This window comes from Suncus etruscus, chromosome 19 (assembly GCF_024139225.1).
Source record: "Suncus etruscus isolate mSunEtr1 chromosome 19, mSunEtr1.pri.cur, whole genome shotgun sequence".
Classification (NCBI taxonomy): Eukaryota; Metazoa; Chordata; class Mammalia; order Eulipotyphla; family Soricidae; genus Suncus; species Suncus etruscus.
The window spans coordinates 15,711,352-15,732,423 of NC_064866.1; the positions used below are offsets into that span (position 1 = coordinate 15,711,352).

General features: G+C 36.1%; 1 protein-coding gene across 5 annotated transcripts in view; it reads left to right on the plus strand.

Moving 5' to 3' along the window:
* PTBP2 (polypyrimidine tract binding protein 2) overlaps window positions 1-21,072 on the plus strand; it is a 954,659-nt gene that overhangs the window by 58,914 nt on the left and 874,673 nt on the right. For 2 of the 5 annotated variants that reach the window (XM_049765725.1, XM_049765728.1), the window contains exons 12-14: window positions 1,902-2,118; window positions 2,210-2,287; window positions 2,434-4,017. In XM_049765725.1, the coding sequence (XP_049621682.1) occupies window positions 1,902-2,118; window positions 2,210-2,287; window positions 2,434-2,566 (428 nt within the window). In that variant the 3' untranslated portion in view covers window positions 2,567-4,017. Of the gene's footprint in view, window positions 1-1,901; window positions 2,119-2,209; window positions 2,288-2,433; window positions 4,018-21,072 lie in introns of those variants that run through there. The other 3 variants (XM_049765727.1, XM_049765729.1, XM_049765726.1) reach the window with 2 other exon arrangements.

The following is a 21,072-nucleotide window of genomic DNA, read 5'->3' on the forward strand; positions in this document are numbered from 1 at the left end:
AAATAACTTTTTGTTAAGAACTTTACACATTTTAGTTTCTAGGCACATGCAGAATTTAAAACTTAAGATTTATTACTAAAGCTTGCTTACAGTTTAGTGTCATCATATTTTAATAAATGTTCTGTGTGAACTTTAAAATGTGTGTTGGGTGCAGAACAGCTGTGTAATTCTGATAAGGCAACTGTTTTGAATCATATCTGTTAGTCTTGGTTTGACAAATTATTTAAGATAATATCCCAATATGATGGTTTGAGGCCTTATTTTTTTTTTTGGTTAGACACATTCTTAAAACTTGTAATATCCTAGTGAATTTAGTCAAAATATTTAACCATTAATTTAAACTTTTAATGAATACAGATTTATTTGTTTTGGTTGCTAATTGTTACTTTTTCATATTCGTTTACTTTCAACCATTCTATATTCACACTTTGCTTTTGATCTGACAGCTATATATTAAAATTGCATTATAAAATGCAATTCAAACTTTGAAAGTTTTAATTGAAACTTTCTTGAAGCTTTGGAGAAATAGTACATGAGGCAACCAAAAGTGATAATTGAGTATAAATAAATGGGTATGATCTCAAAACATCATTCTTTGGTACTTTAAAAACTCATTTAAAAATGATGTCTGTTAAATAGGTTAGTGTTTTTCACCTATTATCTGTCAGTGGATATGAAAAGATTGGAAACTGTTATTACAAAGGCAATTGAAAGATACAAGTTTTATCGATGGATAATAACAATAATAAGCTTATTCAGCATATATAATAACCTGAAAATCATAGAAATGTATAAGAATATTAAACTTATAAATTAAAATCAAATTATTAAAAATAAGTACTGGTACAGTTCTGTGTAAAATTAATTTTGATTATATTTTTCTTAGGCTTTTACAGCATTTTCCTTTGATTTTATTTGGGTACATATGACAGTATGTAATAGATTAGGATATCTGTCAAATTTTGTATGCAATCTATTTAAAATCACGGGAATAGAATTTTTCTTATTTTCTTTTTTTTCTGCTCTTCCACATTGCCTTTTGTTTTGGGGCCACACCAAATAGTGTCAGGTAAGGAAGGGGAGGGGACCATATTGAATGAGGCTCAGCCACATGCACAAACACTTCAACTTCTAGAATCTGTTTAGCTTTTAGTATTAAATTCAGGAATAACCTGTTTTAATTATTTTGAATAGTAAATGAAATACAGCCTTTCTTAACTTGGTTAAGAGAGAGAGAACTCATTGGTTTAAGTACATTTAGGAGGCTAGGATTCCATGATCTAGCACTGCAAGTTCTCTTGGGCAAAGCCAGGTGTAGCTCAGAAACCAATAGGGTGGGCAGGATGAATAGACTAGAAGGGAAGGGAGATAGTTATAAATAGAACATCGTGTATTAAGGGCTAATGGTAGTAAAAATAACTTGCACTTAGTTTAAGGAAAGAGGTTATGTATAACTGGAGCAACACATAACTTGAGAAACATGCTATGGCCAGACTGGAAATGTTTTGTCATGTCAAAGAAACTTGTTTAGATGTTGTTTTTAAAAATGTTAAATGGTTAATGACTAGATCATATTTGGAGTAGAGAAAAATCTGCAGGAAGAGAAATAGGCAACTTAATTATTTTCAGTGAAAAGTGAATAATATACAAGAACTGACAGACAGCAGAGGAGAAATTACCAGTGACTAATAAGTTTCTTTTTCCTTGGGCTTTTAAAATAACAATTTGTCAGCAGGACTTTCTAGAATTTATAATCAAGTGTTTCAAATGTGCAAATGAAAACAGATTTAAGTCCTGTCACCAATGGATAATTTAAACCTGTGCACAATTTGCTTAAATTTATGAGAATTTGATTTTAATTCTTCTAAAATTAGACTTCTTTTTTTTTTTTCTTTTATTAGCAATGAACCATCTTAATGGCCAAAAAATGTATGGAAAAATAATCCGTGTTACTCTGTCTAAACACCAGACGGTACAGCTACCTCGAGAGGGACTTGATGATCAAGGGCTAACAAAAGATTTTGGTAATTCCCCATTGCATCGTTTTAAGAAACCTGGATCCAAAAATTTTCAGAACATTTTTCCTCCTTCTGCTACCCTTCACCTATCCAATATCCCGTAAGTATTACAACGAGAGCCAAAGGAGATAGCCCTTAAAACAAAACATGACTATGACTAATCTTTATTCTTTTTCCAACCAATTTTCTAGACCTTCAGTAGCAGAAGAGGACCTACGTACACTGTTTGCTAACACTGGGGGCACTGTGAAAGCATTTAAGTTTTTTCAGTAAGCAAGCTTTCTTGTTTTGAAATTGATAGAAGAGTCCTTCCTTCCAAGTATTGTGTGCTTATAGAGATTTTATATTAGGGCTTAAAATTTTGAAATAGTGTCCATTTTCTATATGAGTATCTAATTTCATAATTTTGTTTCAGAAGAGATCACAAGATGGCTCTTCTTCAGATGGCAACAGTGGAAGAAGCAATCCAGGCTTTGATTGATCTTCATAATTACAATCTTGGTGAAAACCATCATCTGAGAGTGTCCTTCTCTAAGTCAACAATTTAAGAAAGGGAAGATGAAGATTGGGGTGAATCACATTGTATGGTGTCATCACCTCTTGATTGTTCAGAAAAGTGGGGACCAGAGTTTGTTTTGTTGTTTTCTTCTTTTCTTTTTTTTTTTTTCTTCATGCTGTTATCATTCCTTGGTTAGAAAATAAAATGGCATATATGAAGGCAGAATTATTAACTGCTCTATTTCATCTGTTTCATAGGGAGCCATTTTAATGTCTGTTAAAATTTTTAGTTTAGTCTTATTTTTTTTCTAACTTAGTAGACATACGTGCCTTAAAAAGGAAAACTAGTGTTGCTGTTGTGCATTTACTAGAAAAAAGGAATTGGATGTCTAGGGCACATTGTTACATGGGAATTACAATATGTTTAGGCAGGGGTGTGTAAAAAGGTTAAGTTGTTGTTTCTCCTGCTTGGTATTTTTTGAATTATCGGCTTGTCATATTTCTTTCTATTAATCAGTTAAGATACATGATATTGAAAGAATAAAGCAGCATTTTTAGTTTTTTACTATCTTAGGCTTTATTGCTTTAAAAAAAACATTGGCCTTTTCTATCTCACGATTCTGGTCTAGATTCAGTTTATGAATGTAGGCATTAGTTAAAATTAACAATGGCGAGTATTAATTTTTTAAGACAAAAATAATTTCTGTAAGTTTGGGCCCTCCGTGGAAAGCATTGTGGAATCTTAACCTTTTTGTACACTCTCTTGTGGGACGTATCATATAAATGTCAGCACTAAGTAATGTCTTGTTTGTGGCTGAATATTTTTCGTAGATGTTTTTGAAGTTGACATGACTTATGTGCATTTAAATATATATTGCCATCCTTAGTTTGTAATTAAGATTTGGAATATGGTTGTGGATTTCTGAGCATGTGCAGACTGGTCTAGCTAGTTCAGGTACTGGTGCATGTAATTTTCAAAGATAAGAAAAGTTGGACTGCGAAAGTTTGCAGGAAGATTAATTTTGTGGCAGTTTTCGAAAACTGACAACCAGGTGGGACCAAAGTTTATGTGCCTTTAGTCTTAATTTACCTTGCATTGTAATATTCAGTTTTAATAAACCTTCAAAAATATTTTGTATTTAGGAATAGATCTGACTTTAATAAAACATGGCTCAGAATCTACAGGTCAAATTCATTTGAAGAGTTCTTGTCAATCTCAATTGTCAATTCTGTTTAAACGACCAATCCTTTTTGCAACTGATGTACTTAGTTTCAAGATTCATAGATTCTGTTACCAATGTAGACAGAACGGTCATGTATATTTTCTATTAGTTGAGTTTTTACATCTTTAGAAATGTAAAATTCAGTCTAGTTTGACAGTGGCACAATTAAAAATTAATTTTCTAACAAAGTTGGGAGGTTTGATGGTTGTTTAATTTTCTTTTGTGTGTACTCTGCTTACCTCTGTAGCATGCTCAATAAACACTTCTGTAGCTCTGTATTCACCTTTTCTGTCTCTCTCTGCTGCCTTTCTCTCTCTTATTTGTTTTTCACTCTACTGTGCTTCTGAATTCATGTTTATTCTCTGCCAGGGTGGGAAAGGAGTAATACTATTACTATTTATGGATTTATACCATAAACAAATCTACGTACTGTGAAAATATACCAGCTTTTTTTTTTTTTTAAATTTAAAAGAAGGTGACTGCTTATGAGGAGGACACATATTAAACATTTCCCACCCTGTTAAAATCTACCGCTTCAAAGACGACTTTTATTGTAGCTTGTTAATTCTATCTCTTTTTGTTGTTGTTGTTGTTGTTTTTTTCTTTTCAGTAGATTTTTGCACTAATAGATCTTTTGGATTTGCCATGCTCTCTTGCTGCAGTTTCATCTTTCATCTTTTGTGTCTGCTAAAGATTTTCTACTAATCTTAGAATACTTTATGAATTTTAAAAAAGGATACATGATATTGAAAAGAAACAACATAACATTTGGTTGGGAAGGAAGATACAGATGTACATATATTAACACAAAATAATTCTTGATGGTACTCTTTTCTTTTTAAAGAATTCAGATTAACATATTGGTATTGCTCTAAATATTTTTTTCATTCATTTTTGGGTCACATATCTGTCAGTACTCAGGGGAACATATGGGATGCCAGGGATCAATCAATTCTGGGTCTACTGCATTGCAAAACAAGCACCTTTCCTACCATATTATTCTGCCTCTTGACTGGCTAGCTTTTAAAAGAGGTATATTACTGTTCAGATAATTTACAAATTATGTAAAACATTTGGAAGATAAAATCATGCTATATATTATTTAGTTATATTCTTCAAAAAAAAGTGGCCCCTTTTTTTACAGTAGCAGCAAGAGAGAAGCACTCCAGCAGTAGATGTGCCTAAAACTTAAAAAAAAAGGTGAACAATTAATGAACGAAGGTCTTTTTAGTACAGTATTTCCTAATAATGGCGACTTATCCAAATACATATTATTTGTGGGAGTTCTTTTGGAATCAGAAACCGGGGAATAATTTCTATTATCTGTGATGGGTAATGACTGAAAACCTAAGTTCTTTCTACTTCAGATGTGGCATATTTTTGTTACCTCCTAGAGCAGTCCTCCAATGTGCTTGGTGGGAATATTTAACATTGTAGAGTCCTTCCCCTAGTGTCAGCTGATGTAAATGGAAAACTCAGCTTTGTTCATTATTTCTACTTTATGCCGCATCTTTTAGAATGAACTCTCAATACTGCAGTGTTCTTAAAACTCAACTACTTGTTATTAGATACCTTACCATGAATATATAAAAACTAGTGACTTGATATTTTTTTCTTAGGTACAGAGCTTGCAGTTCTTGGGTTGCTTAATCCTTTGAACTCTGGTTTTTTGGGGGACATTAACACATTTGATCCTGTGTACCACTGGCTGATCACACTTGAATGTGGTTCAACACAAATTATAGTGTTGGCATTAATGTGTTGAGGATTTGAAAGTTACTTCAATGTTAGGACTAATTTGGTATTTAAAAGCCATTAAGAAAACTGGCTAAATGAGGAAGGACACTGAATTTTAATTATATTTGAAATATCAGCATATTTTGAGGCATTTCAGTTTCTCAGGTTTAAGGTAAGTATAATCATATAGTGGGTACTTAATTTTTAGCTTATAGGAAATGATCGTCACTTTCCTAAAGGTCATTATTATCTATAAAATGGACTAATGATTTATTCAGACCACCTCACGGGATTATTGTGCACTGATACAAATGCAGAAATGCTATACAATTGGTCAACGGCTGTGTCATTAAAAAGTTACAGTGACAGGTTCCATTTCTACTATATTTGCCTAATAATATGCAATTGATAACTGCTGTGTCATGAAAATGTTACAGTGACAGAGTTCCATTACTGGCATATTTACATAGTAAATTTAGTATTATTCATTGTAGATAATGTTCTAATGTCTTCTATAATTTAACTTGGAGGTGGAAAGTGGTGCACAAGGAGGCCTAGTTGTCTTAGCAATTCTCAGCATACTAAACTAGTCACTGTTAGGGCCCCAAAAGTCAGTGTTTATTTGTTCTGGGAATTAACCTCACTTTGACTTCCCAGGGCCACTCCCAACTATGCTCAGACCATTTGATGTCTGATTAAACTCAGGTTGACTTCATGCAAGGTGCCTCACCAACCCCTTTGAAGAAACTGTTTAATATTTTAATACTACTTTAAAGTCTGATAAAGCAAACAAAGATGTCGCATCCAAGTTTAGCAATACATTTTCTATTTAGACTATTTGATGTTCCAATAAACCTCAGATTCATACTTAAAAATTCCATTTTGAAAACTGCTGTGAAACTTAGTTAACTTGAGACTTTCATCTTTTTTTCATGAGTATTCTTTTTGACTTTTAAATGTTTCTTTAATAAAACTTTAACATGAAACATATCTGAAAAACATTTTTTGTTGTTGCTTTGGGGGTGGGTAGGGGAGCAGCCAGCCATGTCTGGTGGTGCTCAGGGTTTACTCCTGGCTCAGCAGTCAGGTATTACTCCTCGTGGGGCTGGGGAATTGTATGGAATGCAAGATCTGGAACCCTGGTTGGCATGCATTAAGGTAAGCTTACCCTACCTGCTGTACTTTTGTGCCTGCCTCCACATATCTGAAAATCCTTATTTAAGAGGAAGACTACAGAATTGTTTGGTAAACTGGAGCATATGCAGGTTTCTTGTCTCTAGACAATATATTTTATTTTTTATTTTATGTATTTGATTATTTTGGGATCATACATAGCCTGTGGGGTGTGGGGAAGTATACTGGATGCTGGGGTTCTGACCAAGTTGGCAATGTTTAAGGCAGTGCCCTAACTGATATACTTGTTCTCTGATGAAGTAGCACGTAAGTGCTTTTAAATACTTGTCTGGAAATTGGTGGCTTGATTTCAATAGATATATATTAACTCAATATTAACATATATCAGGTATCAAAAACTATAGTTACTTTTCTCCAGAATATAGTGATTCCCTTTGTTACGGTTTTACTCTAGTTTTCAAATGTAAATGTTGAAGACTATCAGGACAAAATGATATAAATTTATGCAGAAAAATATATTTAGGCACTTAGCTGGTGTGATAGTTAAAGCTTGCACTCTATCCATATATGCAAGTTTATGTTTGACTTAAATGTTAAATTGAACCTAAGATCTCTTAAGTATACTTTTCCAATATTTCAGTCCCTATTCTAGTCCTTCCACATGTCCTCTCTAGGCTGAATTTAGGCTTTTAAAATTCAATGTTTGCTTTTTAAAGGAAATTTGGTGTGAGTTCTTTAGCCTTTTTGAAAACCTTTTTACAAAAATAATAAAAGCATTTAAAATAAATGACCTATAAATGGTAAAATCTTTTGTAGAACACTGATTTTTAGAATGTTTGGGCATCAGTATTCCCCCTCTATTCAAATGTTATAAAAGATTAGCTCATTGTGTTTTTAAATTGAATTACTCTGAGATCCATAGTTATAAAATTATTCATGATTGAGTTTCAGTCATACAATATTCCAGCACACATCTTCCCGGTGCATACTTCAGTGTCTATAGGGTTAAAATTTATTTTTAAAGTGTTAATACATTTTCAACACACTGAACAAACTATTGACATTTCTCAGGTAAACAAAGATCTTAGTGTTTTTAAAGTTTTAATTATGTGAAATCGAGCTGGGCCTAGACCAATTGCCTTGCATATTTGAGATCTTGCATCAGTTTTAAGACACAGTAGAATCTTAAATACAAACCTAGCTTCCTATGTTGCTCTTCAACTTTCATTTCAGTGGCAGAATACTTGCCATCTAATAAGAGGAATATTTTTTAAGAATTTAACTCATCAAGATTTATGTGGAGGTTAAAACAAAACTTCATTCAGCACTCGTTTTCTAGTATGACCATATTGGTTCATCTCTTTAAATGCAAATCCCAGTCATCATCATGCTTCTATATTTTCCTTTAAATATTATTCCTAGTCAGATTCTGTTTTATGACATCTGGTAACATAACTTATCGACATTATGATTTCTTTTTAACTGAGAAGCTTTACTCAAAATTCCGTCCCCAGCCCAAAAGTACTTAGGATCAGCCAAGAGCTGAAAGAAACTCAGTCTGGCTCATTCTCAGACATACTGAATCGTTTGGAGGGGATTGGGAGGTGAGGTTTATTTAGACATTAAGCTTCAGAAGCATTGGGGCTGGTGAGGTAGCGCTAGAGGTAAGGTGTGTGCCTTGTAGTGCTGACCAAGGAAGGACCACGGTTCGATCCCCCAGCGTCCCATATGGTCCCCCCAAGCCAGGGGCAATTTCTGAGCGCTTAGCCAGGAGTAACCCCTGAGCATCAGAGTGTGGCCAAAAAAACAAAAAAAAAAACTTCAGAAGCATTACAGTAGAACATTTTTTCAATGATACAAAAATTCAGGTTTTGGGGGCCAGAGTGATAACATGCAGTTAGGTATTTGCCTTGCACATGGCCAACACAAGACGGACCCTGGTTTGAATCCCGGCATCCCATGTGGTCGTCTGAGCCTTCCAGGAGTGACTTCCGAGCACTACTAGATGTGACTCCAAAACCAAAAGCACTGCCCAAAGATTTGTTAATAAAGTATAATTATAGAACTGGAAAGGAATACTTTATATGTGTATATATGATACAGATGATGATTTCTAATAGTTTCCACTCCAGAAATCCCCGGATTCCTAATCCATTCCTCCAATGTATTAAAGAACAAAACTGCTATTACTCAAGATTCTAATGTGCAGTATACAATATAAGTAAACAGACTTTTAACAATGTAAATCTGAAATTTAGCCTGACATGAACTTCCATGAGAATTTTTTTAAATGACTACATATGCCCTGGCAATTATATTGTTAATCATATTTTCTTCTTTACAACTGAGTTTGCTACTGTGACTTGGTTTGGGGATCATACTAAGCAACAATCTGGTGTTATTTCTGGCTCTGTGCTCAGAAATTACTCCTGGCAGGCTTGAGGGACCATATGGGATGCTGGGGATTGAATCCAGGTTGGCTGTGTGCAAGGCAAGCAACCTACCTTCTGTGCTGTTGTGGTTCCTGACAACATTTTAGTAAGCACAATGAAGCCAATAGATCCCATTGTAATCTCATTAATGAAGTGAATAGTTTTTATTAGGAAACATTTTGTTTTGGGGCCACCCCAAGGGATATTCAGGGGTTACTCCTGATTCTGCACTCGGGTTACTACTTGGAATACGCTGGTGACCAAATAGGATGCCAAGGATCAAACCCTGGGTGGCTGCATGCATGCAAACAACCCTATCTGCTGTGCTACCAGGTAGTGTGTTTCTTAAGTACTTTGGTGACTTTACCGTGTATTGTCTGGTTCAGTTTAATACCTCACTCTTTCATTTTCTCCTCTCTTCTGAGAGTTTTGTAAATATTCCAGATTGCTCAAATCAGCAGACAATTCTAGAAACCTGAGCATTACTGTATTACTAGTGATTTCAGCAGTAGGAAAGTGGACATATTAGCATTTTCTAAGAGCTCAGTTAAGAAAACTTTATAAAGTGATTTTATTTCTTAGAGGATGATTACTAAGAACACATGTTTAAGGGAACAATTACTAAAACATTTGTTTTTACTAAATTACTAAAAATATTTGTCAGTATCGCAGAGTACAGGGCATGCACCCCGCAGTAGCTGGGAGGCCACCGGTTACACTGCACAGCCCAAACAGCACTTATTCTTGAGACCTTGCACTGAATATTGGATTGGACCAAGAATAGCTGGGAGAGGCCTTTGGGCCTCATTCTAAACACAGATGGAAATAAAACCTTCCCTGCTCTCACCTGAAACTAAAACCATTTATTTTCCTCCAAATGTAGAATATTAGGTACAGTATAGCTATAAAATATGTGACTATAGAACCTAAGATCTATAAACCACCTTCATGCTACACATGCTTTAGGGAAGACATTTAGTGTCAACTTTATTGATAACTACCTTTTCAGCATTTCATAATGGCCAACCTCCAACTTCAGTCATCTACAAGCAAACATAATTGCTTTCAGTATTGTTCATGGCAGTATATAGTTCCCCATTATCACCTAAAATATTAAAATAAGATATTGAAATTCTATAAGATAGCACTTATAATTCATTGTTTTATGTCTATGAATGTGCATAGATTTTTAATAATGCTGTCATAGATAGACACTGAAATAAATTACATAATTCCTATTTAGTTTCAAGCATCCACTGAGGTACTTAAAATGCATCATAGTTGGGAAGCTAGAACTATAGCACAGCAAGTAGGGCATTTGTATTGGGCATCCTATATGGCCTCATGAGCCAACCAGGAGTGGTTACTGAGCGCAGAGCCAGGAAGTAATCCAGAGCACTGCTGGATGTAGTCCAAAAACAATACATCATTGTCAGCAGGGGCTCCTGTATCTGTTTCATAGTCAGATTTCTAACAAATATAAAGCAAGCCATGTTTTAAAAAATGGTTTCTGGTTTTGTGTAAAGGATGCTTTTGAGGGCTGGGCTACCTTCCATACTTCTGTTTTTGTTGTGTAACTTTGTATTGTGAAATACAACAGTTTGGAGATCTGCTTATATTGTGTTTAATAGAATTGTGCTTTCAAAAACCATCAAGACTAATTCACATGATAAAATAAACAGTAATGTGACATTGGGTATCATAAAAGTAGGATTTGAGCATTACCATTTACAGTTAACGAATGAACCAAGCTAGTTATCTGAACTAATTTTTTCATATATGTCTTTTGTGCCTGAAGTGTTTATAGAATAAACACACACTTATGTAGAAAAACAGCTTTTGGAACATCTGTAGAGGTAGGGAAAAAAATCACCTTTTGAGGAAATCTTTAAGATGAAATAATTGCTAGATTTTTCTTAGTGCCAATTAGATTCCATTTCGAAGCTCATCTTCACACACACAACAATAACAATGTATACTTATTTGTGATTAATTTATTCCTTTTGTAGTTTTGTTTAAAAATAATTGCAATTAGTTATAAATATTTATATAATTATAATACTGTTGTTATACGCCCAGCATTACATTTGCAAATGAAATGCTAGCCCCAGAGCCACAGATTTCCATTGAACCAGAAGCATAAATCTTAATTTAAAAGATTTTATACTTTATTTGCTAACATTTACTTTCAATTTTTATAACATTGTTTTAAACAAATATAACACTGTGCTTGTTAGTTTTGAATCCATGGGTAATGGTGCTTGGAGTTTATTCCTGGCTCTGTGCTGTTGAGACACTCCTGGCAGTGCTCAAGTGACCTTATGTATTGCCAATGATTGAACCCAGGTTGCCAACATGGAAATTATTGCTTTAAACTCCATTTCTCTGGTCCAGCACATGCCATTTAGATGATATGAGATAGCAAGTAAAATAGGACTAAAATCTGATACTGGTTTTTTTTTTTTTAATATTTTGTTTCTTAAATAACTTTTGGGCCAGCAATATTCAGGGTTTGTTTAAACCCTGAGTACATATGGATATGGACCCCCAAATAACAATTAGAGAAAGCCATGAAAATTATAGCCGTCTTTGGATTTTTATGTTAATGCAGTATGTTAAATATATTCCCATTAATGTGGACATATATTTAAAAGGTTAAAGAGTGCAATTGGCTGTACTACGTCCATTGCATGTGGGAGACTTGAGCTCAGTCCCTGGCACCACTTCACCAGAACACAACCAAGAGTGAACGCTGCTCCCTGCTCCTGCCCCAACCACCATTGTTGAATCTACCCCTAAAGTAGAATGTTTTTGTTTGTATGTTTGTTTTGTTTTTTGCTTGTTTTGAAGCCACACCTAGTTGCCCTCAGGGGTTACTCCTGGCTCTGCACTTGGGTCATTGCTAGGGGTGTTCTGGAACCATATGGGATGGATGTCTGGGATCGAACCCAGGTTGACCTAAAACCCTACTCCCTCTACTATTGCTCTGACCCCTTAATACAAAATATGAAGCTTATAAATTAAGTTTGTTTGGGGGTGGCAGTGCAAGTGATTTAACCCAGAACTTTCACATGCAAGGCAAGTGACCTAGGAGCCCTACAAGCTAAATATTTTGTTTCGGAATCATACTCAGCAGTGCTTAGTGCTTTCGGCTCTGTGCTGAGGAATTCCAGGACTCCAGCCTGGGCCATGTGCAAGACAAATGTCTGACCTACTGTACTGTCACTCTACCCAAATTTAAGATAATATAAAGAACATGGGGATATCAGTGGAGTGAAGAAGTAGGATAGCTAAATATCCAAACCAGAGCGTGAACAACTCAGAAAAGAGTAGATCTAAATTTACACAACCACGCTTAAAAATGTGATTGTTAAGGTGGCAGGCTTGAGGAAGGGTATCATTAGAGAAATTGGAAACTCTGGTGGAGGTAAGTTGAAACTGGAGTTGGGTGGGATTATTAGAACATAGTATGGGGGCCAGAGAGATAGCATGGAGGTAAGGCATTTGCCTTTCAAGCAGAAGGTCATCAGTTCGAATCCCGGCGTCCCATATGGTCCCCCATGCCTGCCAGGAGCAATTTCTGAGCATGGAGCCAGGAGTATCCTGTGAGCACTGCTGGGTGTGACCCAAAAACCACACACACACACACACACACACACACACACACACACACACACCAATAGTATGTCTAAAATTCAATTGTAAATAAATCATGGTGTTTTTATTAGAAAGTTATTTTAAGAAATTCCAAACCCATTTAAACCACTAATTTTTTTTATAATATGCCTGGCACATTATTAACCCACGTTTGTTCCATATGGTTCTCTGAGCACTGCCAGGAGTGATCCCTGAGTGCAGTTAGGAGTGAGCTCTGAGTATCTCTGGGTGTGGCCCCCAAAACAAACAGAACTCACTGTCCTTTTTTCTTTTTTGGTTTTTGGGTCACACTCGGCAGCACTAAGGGGCTACTCCTGGCTCTCCACTCAGAAATCACTATGGGATGCCAGGACTTGAACCACAGTCCTTCTGCATATGAGGCAAATGCCCTACCTCCATGCTATCTTTTTGGCCCCAAGTCACTGTTCTTTAAAGGTGTGTTTCAATGTATCTCTGGTTTTATAAGGAACACTCATCTATATTTTTTGCTACTATTTGGGATGCTTTTTTTAAATTCAAAATTCTTTGAATCACTGCTCTTTGTATAGAATTTTTAAGATATGAAATGCCAATTTGAGTCAAAGAATTAATGTAGAAGAGCAAGAGCCCCTTATAAAAATGTTTTAACCTCTTACAAATGCTGAAGTACCAGTTCAACATAATTTATCTTTTGGCTAATTTGAGTAGAATTATACATGCAGTTGAGTTTTCATCCACACTCAAAACCAGCTTAATGACTGAAATTTCCTTCTTTACCACCTGTTACCTCTAAATTTGCAAGATGCATCTTATGTAATTGTGAATTTAATGAGAATTATTTAAAATTAAGTAGACAAGATACCTGGAACTATTAAGCTTTATAATAGACTTTCAAAAAATTCATGCTTTTACTAGTCCCAGTCTAACCCCAATACGAAACCCAAGACTTTAGGTGTCCTAACCAATGTTTTTTTCCCACTCAACTATGTTCCCTTTCTATGGCTTCCTTAAAAAAAATATTTGGGGGATGGGCACACCTGGCTGTGTGCAGGTAATTAATTAATTCTGGTTCTGAACTCAAGGATCACTCCTGGATGGACTCAGTGGACCAGCCTAGGATCTGTTTTTACCTGCTGAACTCTCAATCTAAAATATAAAGTTGAAACAGGTAGAATCTCAATTTAGAAATTTCAAAGACATTCTTGACACAATACATTAAATGAATTGTTATTGAGTTGGTGTAATTTAGTTATAGTGTTTCTAACTTGTTTTATCATTGTACCTCTTATTTGCTATTTAATAGACCATTTCATATTTTATTGTCATCTCACTATTATGTATATATACTGAATTCTGTATCTTCACATACTATATATAGGTATTAGAGTACTGGCAGAAGATACTATTCTCAAGACTAGTTATAGTGTCTTCTGGGATTGAAGAACTATGAATTTTGAGCAGATGATCGGAAACAATTTACATTATAAAACAAGGCAGAAGAAAGTTGAAAGTTCTTAACACAAGGGGGCTGAAGCAATGGCTAATAGTGCTAAGGCATTTGCCTTGCACTTGGCCAGCACAGGATGGACTCTGGTTCGAATCCCAGCATCCCATATGGTCCCCCGAGCCTGCCAGGAGCGACCTGAACGCAGAGTCAGAAGTAACCCCTGAGCAACGCCAGGTGTGATCTAAAACAACAAAACAAAAGATTCCTGAAAGAACACAACATGATAGGTTATACTTAAAAATTCTTTGTGTATTATGTAAAGAACCAATTATGTGCTCCATAATTTCGCTCTTTTTTTGGGGGGGTCTCTTACAGCAGAACCACACAACTTGAATCATCTTGTTCTGACTCATAAATTGAGGGGGGAAATAAAAATGAATGATACCAGGACCAAACAATCATATGAACATTGAGTGGAAATAAAAAATGATCAGATTAAACACCAAACCCAAAGTCAACAACAACAGAATTGATACCCTGTCTACAACAAGCTACACACAGAGGGGAATAGTTACACTAGCACTCCGGGGGGTGCAAAGGAGAAGATATGGGACACATGCTGAGAACGGGTGGAGGGAGGAAAACCCTGGTTGTGGGAATGGCCCTGATTGTCACTGTGTACCTTAAATATTACTGTGAAAGATTTATAATTCACTTTCGTCACAATAAAAATTATTTTAAAAAATTTAGTTTTTTATTGAAGTAATTGTGATCTACAGAGTCCTTCATAGTTGAATTTGATATGTGCAAGGAGTCAGGGTCCTGCCCATCATCAGTGTCAACCTCTCTCCACCAATGAACCCAGAGTGCATCTATCCCACCACCCTTTGCCCCTTGGCTTGCCAGTGTAACAGACCCCTTTGAGTTTAGATTGTTAAAGTTTAGGATCTTTGATTCTATTATTGTTGACTTTGCCTTGGGTATTTAGTTCTGTCCTTATTTATTTCCCTGCCAATGCATCCGAGATTACTTGCCTACTGGCCCCAGCCTTCCTTTGATCCTTCTAAGTTTTATAGAAAATATGTGGTAAAATAAAGTAATCCTTGCACCAAAATTCTATGAAAAAGGCTGGAGCCCCAATTTAAAAGATAACGTATTTTTAAAATCCAATTAAAAAAAGGTGTGTGTGGCAGATTCGTTTTTGTTTCTTTTTTGTTTTGGTTGGTTTTGTTTTTGTGCATTGGTACAGTATAATATGGGGAAAATAGGAAAAACTTTGGGAGAACTGCATTCTGGCATAAGACCAAATACAGGCTCCAGGCATACTAAGTTGTCTAACCGTAAACTCTCTGTGGTCCCAGTAAAAGCTCTTCACAATCAGGATTGTTAGTCAGGTTTCTGCAGTCAAAAAAAGATCCTGGTTTCTGTCCAGATCTTATATCAAAGTCAGGGTGACACAGAGCATCTTCTGGTTTCATTTCAACACTAGGTGGCAATGCAGAGATCCCTGCCCTGAAAGCCGGTGGTGCTTGATACTAAGTCATCACGGTTCTTATGAACCCACTTTTGAGCAAATCCATGCCAGTGCAGTTTTAGGGCCTTCCCTGGTAAAAGTCTGATAGCTGGTCCTGGTGTAGAAAACCATACTGGTTCCATAAATTGGATCCAAGGTTCAGGGTTGAGTGGCCTATCTGGACAAATAAATGTTTATAGATGTTCTCAAAAAGCAGAATACACAATCTTTTCAAGCACACATGGAACTTTTTCCAGGATAGACTACATTCAAAGACACAAGTCTAACTACATGAAGTCACAAATATAGGAACTATACAAAACACAACAATCAGACCACAATACCACAGAGATCATGATTGACCACAAAAAAGATTTGGAGAATATCTAACCTGGAGACTAAACAGCATCCTATACAACAGCTGGATCAAAGAAAAAAATAGAGATTCCTTAAAACCAATAATGATGAAACCAATTTTCAAAATCTGTGGGACACAGCAAAAGCAGTATTTAGGAGGAAACTCCTAGCAATACAGGCCTACATTAGGAGAAGAAAATGGCCAAATCTACCTAAAGGGACACCTTGAACATCTGAAAAACCAACAGCAAAGGAACCCAAACACAAGCAGAAGAGAAAAAAAAAAAAAAAACCTAGAGCAGAAATTAAAAATAAACAAAAGAATATAATAGCTTTTATAGATGTCTACAAAAATGTTCTAATGCTTTTTTTTTATCTACAGAAACTGGTGCAGAGTGTATTTCATTGACAGACTCCCACAACAGTGCTTGTATAAGTACTGTCTTAATTTTACTATAATAACTCCTTGATCTCTCTGTCGACAGTGGTACTTGGAGATACAGTTTGGTTGTCTTAGTTTCACATTGCAATGCTATACTATATTAGACTCAAAAGACAGTGCTCATTAAGATGTCACAACAAGGGGCCGGGCGGTGGCGCAAGAGGTAAGGTGCCTGCCTTGCCTGCGCTAGCCTTGGATGGACCGCGGTTCGATCCCCCGGTGTCCCATATGGTCCCCCAAGCCAGGAGCAACTTCTGAGCGCATAGCCAGGAGTAACCCCTGAGTGTCAACGGGTGTGGCCCAAAAACCAAAAAAAAAAAGATGTCACAACAAAAATTCTAACCTACTCATTTCCTACTTGATTATGCCTGCGTCCCTTCTGATCTTTACATTTAGTGTTTTGGAATAATGGAGTATCAGGTGTTTAAGAAAGTGATCAAGGACTTCACGGACTTTTGCATCAACTGAGACAACTGCCTGGTCACATGGTTGGAAGAGTTGCCTGGAGAAGATGCATGCCAGTGCCCCATGAGGCTGGCTGGGTCATAAGAACAGGAGGATTCCAGTCTTGCTATTGATATTCAATAGGATCAGTCAGGTTCTGGGCATCCCACTGCAGCCTGTGGCTGTCAAAGAGGGACCCTAGCCTCGGTGACTTCTCCCCATGAAGTATCCTCCACTCAAGGAGAAAGTACTGGAGATAGCTTGTTCTAAGAGCAGGTGGGAGGCCAAGATATGTGAGGCAAAGGTTTCAGCACTGAGAGGAGGAGGCAGACACTCCTCCTGAGTGTCCTCGGAGGGGGCCAGCTCTTGTGAGTGGCCACCCCCCCCATCCTTGGGCTGTTCAAAGCCAAACCTGCCATTACCTGCCCAGAAGTATGCACAAGATGTAAGATAACTTTGTGAAATAATGTACCATAGGCTCATGCCAACTGCACATACCTGTACATAGCAGAGGAGGAATAAAGTGCCATGTGCAGCGTCCTGGCCAAAAAAAAAAAAAAAAAACAAGATCAATTGAATTGTTTGTATGGAATGTGGCTTGAGGTATATCTTGATATAAATTGATATGACTTCAGTTTAGGAAAAGGAAGGCTGATGGGATGGAGGGGTGTTTCAGTAATGGCATTAGAACCCAGAAGGAGGCTGAGGGAAGACTGAAAAGGAGGACCTGTTTGCACTTGATGGAGTTTCCATGTTACTGCCCAGACAGAGCTGACTATCCTTAGGGGGCAAACAATCAGCAATAGCGTTGGGACCCAGGGAGACAGCCCCTTTGCGTTTGGTGGAAGGGATTAAGATGTGAGGATCCCTCTTGTCTCCCAGAAACAAACCTGGCTGGCCCCAAAGGGTAGGTGATCAGAAGTGGCACTGGAATCCAGAAGAAGATGCAAAGGAGGGAAGGCTCTGAGGGAAAAGCTGCAAAGGAGGTCCAGTTTGCTTGGTGGAGGTGATTAGGCTGTTCATAGTTAAGTTTTAAGCATACAGTGTTTCAGCACTAATCTCACTATCAGTGTCAACTTCCTTCCACCAATGTTCCTAGAGTCCATTTCATATAAACAAACACTCAACCCAACCTGCCATCATACCAGGCCCCTTTTAAAGTTTGGGTCTCATAATTTCAATCTGGTCAACTCTGTGGCTTGGATATTTAGTTCTGTCCTTTCTTTACATTACAAATGATCCCGAGTCCCCTTGGCCCCTAACTCCATTATTTTACATTTATCTTTCTTTTTCTCCACTCAGTTTCTTTTCTTCCACTATCCTCTGGGACCAAGAAAGCGCTAGACCACTCACATTTAAACCATTGCATTTTTTTCATGCAGTTAGTCTAACTGCTACATATAAATGATATGATCCTTTAATTATCCTCTTTCTGGCTTACTACATTTATAATATCTTCCAGTTCCATTCATGTTGCAACGAATTTCATGGTTATATTAGCCCTTACATATTAGTTATGAAGTATTCCAATGTATGTATGTACCACATCTTCATGATCTACTCATTTGCTGTTGAACATCTAGGTTGATTCCATATCTATTGTACTGAATGCTGTGATAAATAATGGTGTGAATATTTTCTTTTGAATGAATTTCTTTTCTGGGGATAGATACTCAAAACTGCAATTTCTGGCATTTATTTTATAGGTATCATTGTAGTAAAGCTTATTCCATTCTGAACCTTTTTACACTATTCTCCATTGCTACAAGGGACCTATTCTGAAACTCGTTTCAGCACCTACTTTTTTTTTCCTAGTGAGCCTTACAATCTTAAAACAAGTCTCAATAACTAGCTCCAGTCAACTTATAACACTTCTACTTCACATTAATAAGTTAAAAAATAAAAGTAAAAATTACTATGATCAAAGTGTACACAAAATACCTTATATATTTTCTAAAATTAGAATCACTAAGAAAGTTATAATCTGATTTTAGGATGTCATTATGTTGACCCCAATATGTTGACCTGAACTCAATCTATTACTCTTTGTGGCATTGGAGTAAGCTGAGTTCCCTCCTTGATAACTTCCCCAAAATGTAAATTCTACATAATTTACTGTGTACCTTATACTCATCCTCACACTTTTGTTTTCTAAACTATTTCCCACTAATATGTTTTCTTCTTGACTTTTTTTTTTTTTTTTTGCTGTTCTGTGGAACTCCTCTCCAAGACAAATGAAGCCTTTAAAGGGGTCACACAATTCATGTTCTTCTTTGAGAAAAATCTTACCAGTTTATACAAGAAGGGGTCTCACAAGGTCAGAAAATAGCAGAAGATAGGGTATATTTTTCTCTCACATATTGTTTTGTCCCTCCTCTCTCTGCACATAAACATTTTCTTTTATAATTATTTTTATTAAGTCATAAATGTATACTAGTGTCAACTCTACACATGCACCTAATTTGTTTAATTTTAATTTATTTATTAATAGTATCTTTATTTAAGCACCATTATTATAAACATATTTGTAGTTGGGTTTCAGTCATAATAAATTTTTGAAAGAAAAAACGTTATGTCTTATTACATCAGAATTCTGGCTAGTGGCCTTTCAAAACTTTGAGGAAAATCTCAAAAAGGTTTCACATGTCAAACTTCAATCTTCCTCCACAGTAATGTGTTGAATTAAATGGTCCAGTCTATTCATAAAATTTCACTGCATCAACTCTGGTGTTTTCTGCCATTTCGCTGCATATTTATGTATGACTAAGATAAGAGTTTTCTTAACATTGTACCTGAAGTTCTTCCATTACCTCTGGCTCCTAGTTCTTTTCTATTTATACAGTGACTCTCATGGCAATGAGAAGCTCAATATGTTTCTTCCTTCATAACCCATACTTCCTCTTGCACTGTAGTTTCCATATCGTCTCCATATTCCCACTACCACTCTTTATTGAACCATAGTTAGGAGGTTGCTGGTAACCTCAAAATTATTCTAAATTCTACTTTTGCTGTTTCCTCCTAGATAGTTGTCATAATCAGATAAACATTTCAGTGAAACTTCTGCTATACCTTCTATTTATTCTCACTATAGAATCTACCAATTATGTTTTATATTGAGGATTCTTGCAGCTAACATTTTTTGTCATCAACAAAAAAAATTAACAATGTCCTATTTTTCTATATTCATGACTTAAGGATTATATTTTTAGAGGTTTTTGCTCTAAAAGTCCAGATTTCCAGACTTCCATAATACTTCAGTTATCTCCTCTCATGATAACATCTTAGTATCTTTCAGAACTGATTAACTTCTAAAAAATTAACTTTAACAAATATCTTGAGAATTGTTGTCTTTTTTCCATCTACTGTGTTGCCAGCATCTAAAACATTATCTGGTACTTAGTAAATGCTGACAACTTATTAAACCCAACTTCATATTTTCAATATCAGTTTTTCTGGTTATAGAAAATTCTACCTGTGGTCTTTGATGCTTTCTAGCATTTTTTGTGTCATCTGGAACTAAGAACTCATCTGAACTACTCAAAAAATAGCAAAACAGATGAATGGCTAAAGAACTGTGGGTACAATGGAATACTGTTCAGCCATTGGGAAAAATGAAGTCATGAAGCTTGCTTATACATGGAGATTATTATGCAGAGTGAAATGAGTCAGAGGGAGAGAGATAGATATAGAACAGTGTCATAGACATAGAATAGTATCTGTGGTATATAAGGAAAATAAGAGTGTGGTAATAATAGCCAGAGACAATAAAGGTGAGGGTCAGAAGAACCAGTCTAAGATTGGAAGCTTGTAATAAAGAGTGGTGTGTACAATTGGAGAAGGGTATACTACGTTATAGAAAGTTGGAATTAATTATTCTGGATAAGAATTGAGTGCTGAAAGGGAAAAAGAGACATTCATGGAACTCCTGGTAAGCAATAATGCAAACGAGTGTCAGAATAGAAGAGAGAGAGGTAGAATGCCTGCCACGGAGGAAGGCTGGAGAGTCAGTAGGTGAGAGGGATTCTGGGAAGTGTGGTGGAGGGAAATGTGCACTGTACTGCAAAACGTGTCTAAAAGGAAAGAAAAAAGAAAAAGAAGAAAAATGTATGCCTCGGAGACAAGAAGGGAAGAGATCATTGGGGAGAGTGAGAGGGAAACTGGGGACATTGGTGTGGGAAATGTGCCCTACTG